Source organism: Solea solea, chromosome 2, assembly GCF_958295425.1.
Source record: "Solea solea chromosome 2, fSolSol10.1, whole genome shotgun sequence".
NCBI classification, from domain to species: Eukaryota; Metazoa; Chordata; class Actinopteri; order Pleuronectiformes; family Soleidae; genus Solea; species Solea solea.
Window position 1 is genome coordinate 27,716,718 of NC_081135.1, and position 17,327 is coordinate 27,734,044.

General features: G+C 39.8%; 1 protein-coding gene across 3 annotated transcripts in view; it reads left to right on the forward strand.

Annotated features, from left to right (window-relative positions):
* Positions 1 to 17,327, forward strand: part of LOC131446111 (receptor tyrosine-protein kinase erbB-4-like) — a 234,255-nt gene that overhangs the window by 151,188 nt on the left and 65,740 nt on the right. For all 3 annotated transcript variants that reach the window (XM_058617115.1, XM_058617125.1, XM_058617133.1), the window contains 7 exons: positions 2,728 to 2,859; positions 5,650 to 5,715; positions 10,026 to 10,144; positions 10,873 to 11,014; positions 13,317 to 13,430; positions 13,787 to 13,913; positions 14,442 to 14,515. In XM_058617115.1, coding sequence (XP_058473098.1) covers positions 2,728 to 2,859; positions 5,650 to 5,715; positions 10,026 to 10,144; positions 10,873 to 11,014; positions 13,317 to 13,430; positions 13,787 to 13,913; positions 14,442 to 14,515 — 774 coding nt within the window. The remainder of the gene's footprint in view (positions 1 to 2,727; positions 2,860 to 5,649; positions 5,716 to 10,025; positions 10,145 to 10,872; positions 11,015 to 13,316; positions 13,431 to 13,786; positions 13,914 to 14,441; positions 14,516 to 17,327) is intronic.

A 17,327-nucleotide genomic window follows, 5' to 3' on the forward strand; every position in this document is an offset into this window, starting at 1 on the left:
ATTTTTTAATGCTTTATAAAGCTTATAGACTTATGGCCCTTTTCCACTATGGTCCCAGCTCACCTCGCCTTGCCACGGCAAAAATAGAACTTACTCAACGTGACTTTGTTTTACACACGCTACACACAAACGAGGGACTACTGACTTGTAAAGCAGTTGTTTTCAGTGTATCATCAGGATCAGTTAATTAAAACTATTAGTTCAGTACTTTCTCCATGACCGGAGCACAGACTCCGTCTGACAGTCACTGGACTGAAATACAGCAGCAGGGTTTGTGACAGTGCTGTCACCAAATGCACCAGACTCCTCTGTTAAATATTGTGATTTTAGACATTTCCCTGGTAATTGTCGGAGATTAACCCAGGTTTCTTGGGTTGTACATCTCTTCCTGTGACGGCACCAATCAGTGGCCGGCAGTTTGGCGACGTTTCACCTCAGCTCGCTTGTAAACTTGCCAGAGCAGGTACTAAAAAATTACCTGGTATCAGGTACTATGCTAGTGGAAACACAACTTAACCATGCCGGTGGAAACACCACGTCGTTAGAAGGTCAATTAAAAAGACAAGCAGTTCAAAATCTTATGAAGATGTGTGCTCAAATCACTCAGCCCCGTTTTTTTAGCCACATTTTTGATATGCACATAAAAAACCTGTATAATTCAGAACATTCTTGGAATACTGCATTCAAGAAGTTGAAAAGGTTGATGGAACAATAACAAATAAATAACAGCAACAAACTGATTCACCAAATAAAGGATTAAATCCTGTGACTGAAATGTCACTGCACTGGATAGAAGAAAGTCTGTCGAAATTGTAATTCCATGTGTTGACAACATTCCAAATATTTCTACAATGATAGATGGGGAAAAATTAACAAAAAAAAAATCATTTTCTGTTTGTGATCTTTAAGTCATCATCTTGTGCCCCTTCATCTGTTGTGACTGTGCTACCTACCGCTTATCTTGGTGAAACAAATCCCAGTATTTGCTTATTAGTAGTGGATGAAAACACACATAAATAAGTATTTTCTTTTACTGAATTTTTTTGAAAATGTTCTCCATGTCTCCATGGATTTTATAGCTTTGAAGCCAGACATAGGCATGCCAGGCAGCTTTGGTAAATTAAACACTTGACTAAAAAGCACATTGGAAGCCTTGGTAATGCATGTCTTGGATGACGTCGTATTTTGGCTTCAAATAAATGAAGACTGAAGGTGAATGCCTTGAAGTTGTACGTGCATCCTGCCTAGCCAGGGTTGAGATGTCCTGCTGGCATTATGTGTCACAGGTGCTTTCATTTGTGTCCTGGTTTGTCCATTGCCCTACTTTGCAATCAGCATCCTATTGTAAAACTATTTGAATTTTTAGGCACAGGCTCCTACTAGCGATATCCCTCCTGCTGTGAGAGGCTGGATTAATTTCTCTCACTAACTCCCACCACACAGTGAAAGATTGAAAGGAAATGCTGATGTTGGGGGATGGGGCCTGTGGAGGTAATACCACCAGTACGTATTATCCAAGGAGTATCATTTATCAGGCTTTTGTGGGACAATATTACATTTGGCTGTTTCTGTATGGTGCCGGTGGGGGAGCCTCATGTATGATTATGTGTGTCATTGGTTTCAGCCTTTTGTCTGTAATGTTTTTGTAGGGAGAAAGAAAAACTCTGTAAATAATGGCAATCTGCAACTGGGCCTTGCTGTCTTTACTTCCTGCTATTCATCACACTGGCTGTTTCTCAATATCCATACTTGTGTGTACTTGTGCGTACTTGCGTACTCCCGTACTTGTGAAAACGTCATCAGCCTCAGTCCAAGTTCTGTTCCAATTCTCAAGTAAGCGAACAGCAAGGACGGTTCTCAAACCCAGAAGTGTTCTCGCTCCGCCCATTTTTACCAAGTTTGTCATTTTAAATTGAATTAAGTGTCTGGTGACTTAAGCGTATTTGGGATGGCCATGTATCCCAGAATACATTTCGGCGGAGCATAGCGGCAGATACGCTTCCCTGGCTCGTCGCCATTGTCTCTTGTCATTGTCTCTCCGTACAGTGAGACAGTGTGAGCAGGGCACCTGTCCACCCAGCCAATCATCGCATTTGCAACGGCGTTGTCATCAATCATCTCCACCCCTGCTCTCTCCCAGCAGCTGATGTGTGGCTGTCAGATAGCCCGACACCACTGCGCTTCATTGCAACGACAGGAAAAGTAATTAATTAGATTACTCTGTTACTGAACAAATAACGCCGTTAGTAACGCCGTTATACTTAAACGCCGTTATTCCCAACACTGATTATGATGGTGAGATACATGACTTTTGCCAGACACCTTAATTAAATTTAAAATGACAAACTTGTTGTCCCTGGATTTCTGTCCCAGATTGGAGCTTAATCCCATATGGACTTGGTTTGTGATAGCAGTGGGGTATAATTGATTCTGTCTGCTCAAAAGAAAGGATCGGAGATTGTAATATCGTCAATATGACTCATAACAACAATTATCAACATCAAGTGTGTGTCTCTCAACATCACCTGTTCCCCAAAAAAACACATGAAGTCCCGATCAATCCTCTTCTTATAACTGCAAAAATTGCATGCAGTGTATCATCAATTTTTAGATATGGAATGAAAAGCAAGAACAAGACTGCAATTTGAAAACAAATGGTTATCCTCCAGGAAGCCTTGTATGTTACGTTTATAACCACTGGACATGTCTTCTGCCTCCTTTCCACAGAGATCCTGAGTGGAGGCGTTTATGTCGACCAGAACAAGTTCCTCTGTCATGCGGACACAATCCACTGGCAAGACATTGTCAAAAACCCACGGGCCCATCCTGTGGTGGTGCCCACAAACAGCAGCGTCACATGTAAGTCACCTCGCGAATTGCTGCAAATAGGATGATTTGGTTTTGTAATTTTTTTTTTTTTCCTATTTTGGAAGTTTTACTGAGTGCACTGATGTTGAGCCGCACTCAGTCAGACCTGGAACCTGCACAAGTGTAATCTGCTGGACACTCTAGAGCACCACTGTGGCAGATGGAATTGAAAAGGGTAGTGCACTGATTTAGCACAGCACATTGTTGGACTCATCAAGGACAGTTTAAAAAAAAAAAAAAAATGGTGAAGCAACAGTGGCTCCTGTAGCCTTGGGCTGCTTCTCTCAAACAGGGAGGAAACGCGGGTTACAGAGGTCTGGTTTGCTCACTTATTTCCAGCACTTTATTTCCATAGAGAGTGCACTATTGGTACGAGTTCTTTTTTTCTTTTTTTTTGAAAATCGTGTGTTTTTTTTTTTTTTTGAGATTCATAAATAATAAATACAAAATAAGAAGCACAATCAAAATTGCAATTTCAGAACATGTGCCATTTTTTGCTCACAGAAATGAGAAGGGAGCAAGTATTATTCTTCGTCCACTTTGCCATACAAGATATCTCAGAGCAATCGGGGGGACTGAACTAGTAACCTCGATTTCATAACGTTGTATCACATAATTATAAAAAAATTCCACTTCCCCTTCTCCCTTCTGTTGTTGCGCCAATGTTCCATTAAGCAGGGAGGGCTGCTAAAAGAGAAGTATTAACCTCCTGCAACACTGTCATCTCAAAATTATACCTTGACCCCATTCTGTCATCATTATGGCAAGGAGAGGTCAATTATGTCACATTAATACCCCACTGTAGCCTAGCTGGAAGAGTTATGAGGGGATTTGTTAGGATGAAATAAACAAATGGTACTTAATCTAACGTACAGTACAGGGTAATGGTTAAAATATTAGTTTGTCAAGAGATTTTTCTGACCTAATTCCTCATTATTTGTAGACTTAATCTCGTAAGGTTATGTTATTCATTTGATCTTCAAGCTGTATGCTTATATGTTGTTTTCTGTCTGTCCTTAAGCTGTCTGGCCTTGTTCATCAACAAATACAATATTTCATAATAATAATAAAAGCCATTATCACTGGAACATGAAACAAAATACAAATATAATCTCTACATATGTCCTTGCATCCCTTCTCACAGCTTTCACAGAAGGCTTGTGGCGCAGATTAACAACTTTCAAGCATTTATATTCTGCTCGATCCTCTTCCTTGAAGTCCTATCACCCCTGGATCGACCTGTGCAAGTTCTTAAACTTTTTCAAAAGATCAAACCAGCCCCAAACCAGTGATCCACAATTGAGAGCATAATCTCAGTTGATTCTTTGGGGAGACATTAGCTTTATGTTGTTATTGCTTGAGACTTATTCGAGGCTTGAATGTTGTGTTTACTGGTCTGCATGCCCTGTTGATTTAGTTGGAGAACCCCTCCATCTTTTTGCCCCACTCCACTCCAGTCCTGGTATGGCAGCTTATACTCTTAACCTTCAGAGACTGTTTTTAAGAAAGCTGTAAAAGATTATGGTGCAGGAAGAGGAGTTGGACAGGTTTATTCTAGGTCTCGAAGAATTTATAAGTTAAGATAGTGAAGACCTTGGACATTAAATGAAAACTCTTTGGCTTGACTTCACAGGGCACCCAGCTCAGAGAAGAACAGAGATGTAACTGTAAGTGCAGCAGCAGCAGCAGCAGCAGCAGCTATGTGCACTGCACTTGGCACTGTTAGACAACCACTTATGACTGGTTGACATTTGTGTTACTATCCTGTTTGTGCTGCTTTTCATATGGTCAACCTTTTTTCTTGAGCACTCGTTTAAGGGAAACGTCAGATAAAAAGGACGGACTGGAAAAAGACTAAAAGAGACTAGGGCAAACGAAAAGTGAAAGAGAACCATAGAAGAGTGATGGATCAGCGGGTGGTGAATTGAGGGGGAAAAGAAGAGATGAAAAATGTGGTAGAGTGGCACAAGCATGGAAGAAAAGCAGGGCTGTGGATGGAGAGTCTCGTGATGGGGAATAGAGTCAGTTTCAGTGGTAATAGCCCTCATCTCGAGAGGCTGATGGACAGAGGACAACACTTGTCCTGCACTTACCCAGGCTCACTTCCCCCGCAGTCAATTACTAGACAGTCAATTAAGTCCTCCAAAAAAAAACTCTGGCTCCGAGGGTTTGATGCTGCTGTTTGTTTCTATACTGCTTTCATCTAAGGTTTCATGCTGGGCTGACTTTAAGTGGAGTGCCTTATTTTTGCAAAACAACCCCGTAGAGCAACACATAACAGTGAGAGCAGATATACCTGCACCTGAAATGCACATTGCTGATTTTTGGTTGAAGCTACAAAGAGTTACAAACAATGTTTTTAATTGTAAACTATTTATAGCGAGAGAATGACCGTGTCCTCATCAGGGAATCATGCCATACAGTTAATTCACACTGTACTACTGAGTATAGAAGTGTCTACATTTCTAGTGCTAATTACGCCTAATTCACATCATATCATAATAATTATGAAGCACTCACAAAATGCCTGAAATGAACGTGCAATGAATTGTATCTTAGGGACTTAAAGCAGTTTTAATCGTGTTGCAGGGAAAACACCTTAGGCATGCACACTCTGTATTTAAAGCCAAGCCAATTCATACATCCTACAGCAAACTGGGCTGCTGGGCAGTGTTTTTTTGTACACTTTCAACTAATAAGGATTTTTGAAGTCTGATCATATTATATGATGAGGCAATCATTTGAAATGCCGATCACCGCTGTCCTTGAATTCCTGTGTAGGTCAAAAGTGCCATCGTTCCTGTAATGGCCGTTGCTGGGGACCGAAGGAGGACCAGTGTCAAAGCTGTAAGTACATTACTATTATTAGCTGATGACACATCGCATCACCTTTTAGTGGCCTCCTCAAAATGACATCTAGTGCCGTGGGAGAATGAATTGTTTACAACACAAGCTTCAGTTTTCAGTCAGAACATGATGTCCAACACTGAGATGCAATGGTGACTATATGAATGAAAATATTAAGAAAGGGGTTAATTGTATCAGATGAGCCTTTTCTTAAGTGACTAAAGTCTAGAGTAGGTGAACGGGGCATGCAGACGGTGCAGCACAATCATGCCTGGCTGTGTGTAACATAACAAAAATGTTATTCCAGTCATCAATATCCAATATACAAACAAAAATGTGATGAGTTGACCCTTTTTTTTATTATCTTCCTCTTTCGATGAATAAGAAAGAAAGTAAATGGTCTGTATTCATATAGTGTTTTTCTAGTTTTGATGGCTGCTTTACACCACCTTTGTGCCATTCACCCATTCAATCACACTTTCATACATCGATGTGCAGCACATTTTTCCATCGCTCATCTTTTTATACACATTTGGACACTGCCAGCACAGCTGTCAGGAGCAACGGTGGGGTTAAAAGTCTTGCCCAAGGACACATCGGCGTGTAGACTAGCGGACATGTGAACTGCTACTGCAAAGCAGATACTGCATCTCTTTAAGTAAGCAAAACAAAATTAAGATTTAAAATACAGAGGCTACACAAAAAATGTCAATGTTACTGTCCTACTTTTTAATCATTTTGAAAATGCATACTAATATCCTGTCAGTGCCGTGTCCAACTGAAGGTTTGCGTTAACTGCTACAAGCATCATTATCGTAGTGTGCCACTGTCAGAGAGAACCATTATCATTCTCCCTCTGACATTAACCACACAGAGCAATGAAGCATCCACGACACACCAATAATTAGGTTTTTGTGTTTTCAAGCTTTAAACAATAAACTGAGCACAAAGTGCCAATATTATGGTACAGTTCTTTAAACGGGCAATGTAATACATTTTAAAGTGATAACACTTCTGTCCGAAATGCTTTCACAGATGCCATCTCCTTGTTTATGCAAGTGCATCGCACACCTACCTATTGTTTTCCCTTATCTCTGTGTCAATCTATAAGTCCTGAGCATGCTGGCTTCTTCAAAAAGCACTTTTCTTATCATTATGTTGAAATTGATGGTATTCTATACATACAACACACTGAAGCTTTACAACTTTCCCATTGAGTCAGACAGGCCTCATTTCTCAAATGTTTGCTTCCCTTCTTCCTTCTCCAGTTCGATTGCACTCTCCTTGTTTCCACCTTTCTTTCCATCACTCTATGCATGGGCCACTTCACCTGTGACATCCAACGCTGGCATGTCTCATCGTATTTGTCCCGTGGTCACAAGGGCTGAATTTTTTGCCTATAGGACCTGTTAACAACATGCCACAGACCAGTCCTATAGATGAGCCCTGTCCCTGCCTGTCTGACTCAGCCATTGTTAAGCTATCTCACCATCACCATTCATATGTAGGTGTCATGATTTATCCTTTCTCCACCCCCACCGCCTTTAATTTTGTTGTAATGGAATACATGGAATATATGAATAAGTGCAAAATTGTCAAATGAAAAATGACTCCAAACATACCTTGGTGACATTCCCGTTAATAATTACTCACTTGTCTCAATAGGAACAATAAACAGCAATGTTTGGTGTCAGCACCTCAAGGGAAAAGTGAATCCATTCAAAAAGTAATTTGCAGTGGAAATTTTCTTCCTCACAGTAAATGATGAACAAAGCTTGGGTGCAGTCTGAGCGCCATTGCAAGTTGTATAAGCACAGCATACTGTAGCTGACTGTCTGTACGGATCGGGGTTCAGTTTTCCTTTAATTATTTTGGGGTTTGTTACAAAAACACAAGAAAAGTGTCAGCAGGATGCCTCTCTGTGGAGACGTCTTCTGTTCTGACAGACTGCTGGAAAATTCTCATGAATAATCTAAATCTGTACTTGAGTTGAAAATAAAGTAAATGGGCGAAAAAGGCTCAGTCAGTATACTGATTACCATAAATTGTGTAACAAAGTGGCTCAAAACTGTGGTTAAATGTAAGGACAAACTGAAGAACCTGTCTTCCTTGTACTTGCTGCCCTGCCAAAATACAACACTGCAGAACCGCAGCGGCAGATCCTTTAAAATTTAGCAAAGAGAAGCAGCCAGAGGAGGGACACAAAGCCACAAACCTACCACTAGGACCTTTTTTCACCAATCTTATGTCATATTAAAGCAGTGGTCGTGTGATCCTTAACAACATTTAGTTCAGTGGTTACTTAAATCCATCTGCAACTCAGTTACATTGACATATAGGTTCTAAGTAAAATATATGTCAGCATAAAAAGTGTTTCCACTGCAAAAATCACATTATTTAAAAAAAAGTTCTTTTAAAAACTAGATACAAAACCCCCCAGAAAAAGCTCATGTAAATGGGAACTGAGAGGCAGTGATTCCCATGACTGATGCTTCTGTCCATAGCCTGTTCAAATGGAGGCTTCCAGGCATATTTTGTGAGATGGATTTCCTTTGTATTTGTCATCGCCAGCCTGTTTCTTTTTCGTTGTTTCCTTTTTTTTCTCAAAGTGGAAGTTTAAAGCCAAATTGATCAACAGCATTGTGTCTGTCTGTTGGCAAGGTCATTTGTTTGACAAAGTGTCTAGAGTAGAGGGGGCTGTTTCATTTTAGCCCAGCCACCGTTAATGGAATGCTGCTGATCGTGTGCTACGTGTAGGGTGAAGCTTGCATGTGTGTTTGGCAGGTCGTCTGTGGCTTGTATCCATCACTTTGATAGTGTCTCGTCACTGCAAGACCCAGAGGGAGAGACTGCAGACATCAAATACACCTTGTGCATCCATACACCAACACAAGTATCGCGTTGCCGTTTGTAATTGTGTTCTTAAGCACAGTTGCTTCTTTTTTTTCCTCAGAAATACTGTAAGTATTGTGAGGTTCAGATATCAGTTTTACCCTCATCAGATTCACCTTCATCAGCAAATCTGATCATGAAATGGAGCTGAATATCCAGTAACTTTTGGGGCTGATGGAGGAGTAAACTAGCCTACAGTATATAATAAATATTCATATTATTGGAAATAAAAGGTGCGGTGCATAAAATGTATTGAGCAACAATTTTTGTTAAAGTTATGTTGCAGCTGAATGTCCCTCACCTTAACCTTTCCTCGCTAAAGTGTTGGGGGAACCTATGTAGCCTTTAGTTATCATAAAAACTAAAAGATGTGTAGTTTATCTACTGTGGTCTGTTGTAAAACAAAAGCATCCTAAATGGTGGCCTCTGTAGAGCTGAGCTGGCTCCTGACATAAATATAAAAGGCTCATTTTTGCCAATTAAATCAAATTACTGACATTTTCCACCTATGTTTGTTAGAAAATGTTGAAATAAGTTTAACATAATGACCTTTAATTTGTATTACATGTCGCGCATCTTGCATACTATCTGCCCCGCATGTAAAGGCAGTTATTGCAGCATATGCCCAGAGACGCATGCTTGAAACATTATGTTAAGGGGGATGAACCAAAACAACTGAGGTGCAGCACAAATCTGTATGCTTGAACTGTTGTAATTTAGTAGCTACTGCATTTTAGTGTATAAACACAATTTATGTGTCTTCGCCAAGCTCATTATTTACTGTTTACTGTATTAATTCCACTACTTTATCCCTCCCCAACATTTCCCGTAGTTTCCTTGAACAATTGCATACTGTAAATCCCATTGCTGACACTTTCCAAACCCACCCTTTTCAAACCAACCACTTAAGCCATATCTCTTGCCAGCTGTGTGTGTCTGTGAAATGGCAGACTTCTGTGTACATTTACAAATGGCTGTCAGGAAGTGAGGAACACAGGCATATGCCACATTAATGCAGCAGACATACGAGCACAGGGTTGACATACGCTTTTCTATGAAGTGATGGCTTTGCACTCCGACAAATATGAGTTGTTACGTTGCTGTCTTATCCACCTAGGGACCCTCAGAGAGGCACAAAACAGGGATGGTGGGTGGCAGCTTGAGCCACACTCACAATAGATGCATATTTGTAATTGCATGCATACTAAGACTTTACAACACAATTAGCGGGGCAGATGTTAGACAGTCAGACTTGGAACAACTGTGAGAATATCTTACATAACTGTGCCCTTACACCTGCATAAATAATGTTCACCCACTTTGCAAATCTCAACTTTAGCCATAATAGTTTACTTGTGTGGTAATATTGTAAGTCTCATTCTTTATCATTATCTTTTTTTGCACCTGTATCTCTGCAGTAACTAAGACGGTGTGTGCGGAGCAGTGCGATGGCCGTTGCTTTGGTCCCTATGTAAGTGACTGCTGCCATCGTGAGTGTGCAGGTGGCTGCCATGGACCGAAGGACACAGACTGCTTTGTAAGGGAATAAGCTCTAACACGCACACACACACACACACACTCAAACACAAAGTTACATTCAAGGATTCCAAGAAGAAATCATTTAATGGCATGGTGACATCATGCACCCACCACTCATGAATCAGTGTACTTTTTACATTTCATGTTTTTGCACAGATTTCAGTCTACAGTCTACATGTGACTTCTGTCTTCCTTTGTTTCATACTTTTTCTGCAAGGGGTTCTCTTCTTTCCGTTCTCCGTCTGTGTGTGTTAATACGTCACTTGTATGGTAAATGACATTTAACTCGCAACTCTTCCTGACACGACATGTCATTACTATGTGCTTCACCCTGTGTGTTGTGTGTTTCCTTGTTGCGTTCTCCAAGGCTTCAATTTCTCAGGAAGTCATTTAAAAAAAAAAAAATGTTTTGTTGTCTGTTAACTAATTAATTTTGAGTCTCATGTCCTTATTTTCCACAACATTTTTGGTTTTACGCCAACTCTATTGACCCATTAAACAAAGTAATATTTTTCTCATCTCCATATTATTTTATCTATGTTTTTCCAACAAGATTTCAGCATGTACCCACTTGAAAGGGGTGAATTGTACTTTTTGAAGGTTATTCTCTATTTGCAACAGTCCATAATGTCAAATTTGGTCACTAACATTGGTTTTAATATGCGAATAATCCCTAATTAATGTAACTTGCTCTACCTTTATCTACCTATATTTCTGTGCCTGCAGGCTTGCATCAACTTCAATGACAGTGGTGCATGTGTGACTCAGTGCCCCCAGCCATTCGTCTACAACCCCACCACCTTCCAGCTGGAACATAACCCCAGGGCAAAGTACACCTATGGAGCCTTCTGTGTCAAGAAGTGTCCACGTAAGTATGGACAGAAATACATACATGTTCTTCTAATACACTCTGAACAGGCCTGGATACAACCACAAGTTATCTTTCTAAGAAATCAGTAGCTTTACATGTCCATGCTGAATCTGGATTTTTTTTTTTTTTTATTCAAATGTAAACCTACTGATTGCAGTTACAGTTTGTTGAACCATATTATTAAAACTTCCCACCAAGGCACCAGGATATCTGAACTAACTTTGGCACTGAAATTTCAGCATGATGTGTGTCTTCGCTTTAGTTGTAAGGGAAAGACCTTTATCCAATCCAACTTTATTTATAAAGCACTTTAAAACAACCACAGTGGACCAAAGTGCTGCACAGGATAAATAAATAAATAAAAAATAAATAAAAGACATAAAGAGCTCACACGAGGCCATAAAATACATCTGAAAAACAACTAAAATAAGTCATAAGACATAAAACATGAGTAAAAGTAATGGCCATACAATAAAACACAATAAAACCAAAAATAAAATAACATGAAATAATGTCAACAACTTAAATAGTGTCAAAGGCCAATGAAAAGTGATGAGTTTTAAGAAGAGGTTTAAAAACAGACAGGGAAGAGGCAGATCATTCCACTGTTTAGGGGCCAAGACAGCAAACGCACGGCAAAAAAAAAAAAAAAAAGATTACTAAATGTCTTTTTATGTCTGTTAGTTGATACAAAAAACTACTTAACCAATGAATACAATGGCAGTTACTGTGAAATGCTTTGCATGGGAAAATGGGAAATGTAAGAAAGGTAAATGATACATGAAGTATGATATAAAGAACAACATTGAAGGTAAAATTATTATGTTTCTGCCATAATTACACCACGACAATTTAAAATTCTTGGCAACATCCAAAATAAAGTATTCATACAAACACACAATAGTGGCAGGTTTAAGTACATATGAGACACACACTGTCATGTTGTCAAGATTGGACATGATGAGAAGATGGCCTTCTTCCAATACTTTTACAACTCAGCATTTTTGCTCAGCCATTCCCCCTCAGTAACATAATTTCAAGAGAAATCCCTTCGTCGTTAAAACAATGTCATAAATGCCAAAACAAAACAAATAAGAGCCTTTATATTTCTTCCAGTTGCATCCGTCCCCTTTGACGGATGTAACCATTTTGTGACATTTATTTATAGATGTACTCTACCAATGGGTTTTCACTCTACTTCCTGGAAAAGAAAGGGTCAATTGTAAACATATAATTTCACAGTGTTGGTTTGACGGTCTGCCTGTTATATTCCTGTGAGGTGACCATGTATCAAGCCACAGTTTTGCATTTTGCCATGAAAGCATGTCGGGTAAACCCTCCCAAAAATGCAGCAAAGTATTCATTCAGGATCCAGCCCGTGGTGATCACTTTGTTCTTCTGCTCTGCATGTTAGCTTGTCTTGGTGTTACTACACTGTTCTGTTACCACAGCCCAACTTACCACTCAACTCACCCCCCACTTACTTTGGACGCTCGCTCCATGTTGTTCAGTGAAAAGGGCAACCAGCAGCAAGTGGGACTTAAAGACAGCATGTACTTTTAGACAAATATAAGATGCTTGCCTGAAGGGTTTTGTTTTGGGTTTTTTTTCTCTTTTTTGTAGGTCAGTGGATAATTCCTCTTTGTCATTCTAGAGCCATTGCCAGCCATTGCCAGCCATTTATAAAACAGCACATGAACATCTTCTGTTATGGGGCAATACAATTATAGCAATAAAGGACCCATTGTGCAGAACACAGACAGAGTGACCGACCAGGTATGGAGAGTTTATTTGACAGAAGATAATGAAAAGTAACTTAAAGTTTGCTGGGTAGGGGAGCAGAGGCAGTGGCTGGTCAGGAGGAGTAGTAGCAGAGAAGTGGGTTTCCAGGCTCAGAGGCAGGCAGGGGGATAGACTGAGTTGAGACACTGTGACCAAACAGAAACTCAGGAGAACTGGTCCAAAAATGGGACCCACACTGAGTAGCAGAACAATCTGGCAAAGACTGGTGCAGAGAGCCTGGTATAAGAGCTGAGCAGGATTGGAGTCTTGATGAGAAGATGAACTGCAGGTAGTGGAGGTGTTAAGGGGAGGACTTCATGATCCAGGCCAGTCATGCCCAACATCACAAACACAGAGGAAAACCCGATACATAACCATGACATCTTCTCCTTTAGTGTGGGTTGGTCTTCCGATTCTGTGCCCAAACAAAAAGTTAAAAGAATAAAATCAGTTATCAGAGTGTTATACAGTAACAGAAGCCGTCAATATTTGACCGTTACAATGAATTGTTTTCCAGACAACTTTGTGGTGGACCACAGTTCCTGCGTAAGAGCGTGCCCCAGTAACAAGATGGAGGTTGAGGAAAATCGTATTAAGATGTGCATTCCTTGTACTGACATTTGCCCGAAAGGTAACGTTTATTAATAATTTGGTAATGCCCTTTTTTTTGCAGCTATGTCTTGAGTTGATGAGGAGAAAAAGGAATGCAATGATGGAGTAGTGAAGCAGTTGAACATCTGGAAAAGAGTCAATAAAGCGTTTTTTTCTTAAGAGAAATAAAACAATTCGAATCACATCATCACCCACATCCATGGTCGTCCGTCCATCATACTTAAATATTAGATTGATTTGATTGCTCACTGAAAACTGAGCCACTAGCCCTTTAATATACTTGCAATGACATGCCTTTATAGCTGTATTCTTTAAGCATGTTGGTGTTATTAAAAATATGTGTCAAACTAATGCATTTCCCACGGTGTATTCCAGCATGTGATGGCATTGGTACAGCGAGCCTCCAGGCTGCTCAGACAGTGGACTCCAACAACATTGACAAGTTTGTCAATTGCACCAAAATCAATGGCAACCTGGTGTTCCTTATTACTGGAATCAAAGGGTGAGAGTTGAGAGCATTCTTCTTCATCAGTTGAAAGATGTGGTGGAAAAGTGGAACTGTAATCATATGTTTTTATATTTTGTTATTGTCTCTAGTGAGTGTTGTTTTGATTGAAAGTAATATCAAGTGCTTACTAAATAAAATCTCAGTTATGTTTTTTTTTTAGTAAGTCCATATGTGAGAAGATAGTACAATTCAATATTTACAAAGGTAAATTGGTCAAACTATGGTTCAGAGAGTACATTTTGCTTAAATCCTTTTAAATCCAAATGCATTGAAAATAGTGCGAGCCAGATGTGTGCATCCTAGATATTCCATTATTAATCTAAATTATTTTATTGTAACTACAGTCCATAGTAAAAATAAATAAATATGGTGCCGCCAAACGTGTGTGTTAAATTTTGATAGATATGAAATGTAGACACAATTGTTGAGACAAGATGCTTTTCAGAGTTTATGTGGTCTGTGTGGTTTATGTGGTCTTGTGTGTGTGTGTGTTTAATGTTCTGATCCCATTATTATTTGCAGGGATGTTTATCACAATATTGAAGCACTGGACCCAGAAAAGCTGAACATATTCCGCACCGTTCGGGAGATCACAGGTGAGCAATATACTGAGCATATGCATGCAAATGAATAAACAAAGAAATAAATAACAGTTACCCCAACCTTTATCCCTCCCTCCCCTTACACTTTTATTCCATGTGGTGTTGGTGTGTGTGTGTGTGTGTGTGTGTGTTTGTTTGCTCAAGTCCACCTCACCTCTTCCCCCCCGAGACTGTCCACAATCCACACCAAGGACAGACATTGCAGCACAAGATGAATATCAGATGAGTCTTTCAGTCTCCTCTGTCTCTCTGCTGCTCCTCCCTCTGGGAGTCCCTAGCCTTGAGTCCCATAGCCCCAGTTCTCCCTTCACGCACCATGAAGAAAAGATCCAGAACATGTGGTGCGCATCGTTAATCCTCCAGCTTCCCCATGCCGCCACCCCTCCTGAGCCACATGTGCACTGTCATTTCTCCAGCTTAGACGTTTGACAATGCCATCAGAAAGAAAGCTTGTATGTCCAAATGTGGCAGGGCCTCTTAAAAATGAGAAAACCTTACAGCTGAATTATTGTTGGTGACATTTTTTGAGTTATGGAGGGGGTTTACTAACACATATGCCTTATTGAACAGTGACCCCAGTTCCAGCAAAAGTAGCATGATTAATACTTACTGAGTACTTACTGAAACAACAAAAAAAAGTCGTATATGTTTGTGTCCTTTGTAACAAATAGATTGATAGATGTCATATTTGGGAGTGTGTAGAAATGCACAGCCAATATGTGTTGCCAGGCAATGACAGAATTTCCTTCTGTTAAAGCATTTCCTTTGTAACTGATACAAATCCATACATCACAAAGATGAATTAGGATGTATTATACCAAAAAGCAGTATTTTTTTATTTTTATTTTTTTCAGATACTGCAAGACCAGTATGTAAAAACAGAACGCCTACTTCAGGCTTAGCTGTACCAAGACTACTAAGATCGTATACGTGAACCGACGCATGTTCCCAGCTGTGTGATATATAATTTTGGTCATACAGCCCTGCACAAAGATGCTGTAATGAACTGGCCTAAACCAGAGGTCACTAAATGGTGGAGAGCATTCTGGATCTGTACCAAGACGCCATCAAAACCACCAAAAACTGATAAATAATTCATAATTGTCATGTTCTATGCTAGTTTATGCCACGTTTTAGGAAATACAGAACAATTATATGTGTTGTTAATCACCTTCATGGTGATACTCGATGAGGACACTAGTTATTGAGTAGATGTGCACATGGGATTAGAGCAGAATGATAAATCGGAGCAAAGTAACTTCACATGTTGAGAAAATTCTTAAATTTCTTAAAATTATGTAAATGAATAAATAAATAAGTAAATATTTCTGTTATGCAGGGCCTGCCCAAGCCTTTATGGGGCCCTAAGCTGAATGTGTAGCCGGTGCTTGACTATTATAGTTGCATTATTTACACCAAACCAGTGTCACTCTTGTATTTTTAACCCTAGAGGGCAGTAAAATCACAAAAGTGGCCTAGTATTCATTTGCTCTTCGGTATTCAAAGTGAAGCATTGAGTGTGGTGATACAGAACTTTAATTAAACAAGTAAACCACTTTAATGACTTTGGTTTTTGAAACCTGACTAAATGAGCAATCTTCAACTCTAAAATATAACCAAATATATCTAGATTTATTTAATATTTTAAAATGTTTTTTTCCCACACACTACTGGGGCCCCTGGTGATCGGGGTCCCCAAGCAGCAGCATAGTTTGCTTATGCCTGAGGCCGGCTCTGCTGTTATGTAGGCATAATATTTATTTTTTGACTTGATGTGGGAAAAACTGAAAAATGACACGCACATAAATATTTTTGAAAAGTTCTGGATCAATCAAATGTCTTCAGAACAGTCAAAGCAAGGGAATGATGTGTGTGACGAGTATTTATTTTTCTTAATGGAAATGTAGTGTTATGTTACATTCACTTTACAGAATACTTTTAGATATTACAACGTTATGGAAGAGGAGCTTTTCTCTGTCTGGACTACTCTGAATTTGAATAAAATACCACTGGACTGGACCGATTCACAACGCTGAATTCCATAGGTTTTGTTTTGGTTAGTGGTGGCACTCGAGAGGAAGTGAAGGGACAAACCATTGGGCCAAGCACCACGCAGTGTGTCAGCTCAGCTTGTCATCTCTCCAAGCTGTCAAGAGAACGTCGGCTGACTGAGGCAGCCAACCTGCCTTTATGACCCTAAGGTTACATGGAGCATTGCTCTTGCTTTCAAATGAACTGTGTAGGCGGACAGCTCTCATCCTACACACCAGCATGCACCGCCTGTCCCTCTCCAGTCCTTTCTTTCTCACTTTCCTTCAGTAATTCTTATTTTCTTTGTGACATCCTAGACACACGCCTGGTCAGGTTTTTACTGAAAGCGCGGGCGTTCCTCTGAAACACGTCACCATAGTGGAGTGTTTCCTCAGTGTTTTTGCTCTAAATGTAATCATCACAACTTAATCTCTCTTAACCTTTGCTTTTGTGCTCATGGCCACCTTCTTTACGTGCCACCACATTGTAACATTGTGTGTGCATTATTGTGACACTCTCAGCAGCACATACCTGACGTACAGTGAGGTTTTTTCTTTTTAATTAATAACTAATTAATTATTTATTTCATTTTCCTATTATTCTTCCTTCTGTGAATGCATTCCACACCAGTGATCGTATTTTGAAGTTACTCACTAAGCTGCGTTATTGACAGAAAGCCCCTCGCATTATTCACTGTATAATAACTCAGCCCCAGGCAGCATTAGGTGATCAGTGTTTCACTCAGAGTTGTCTCAACAAAAGGGAGGATTACCTT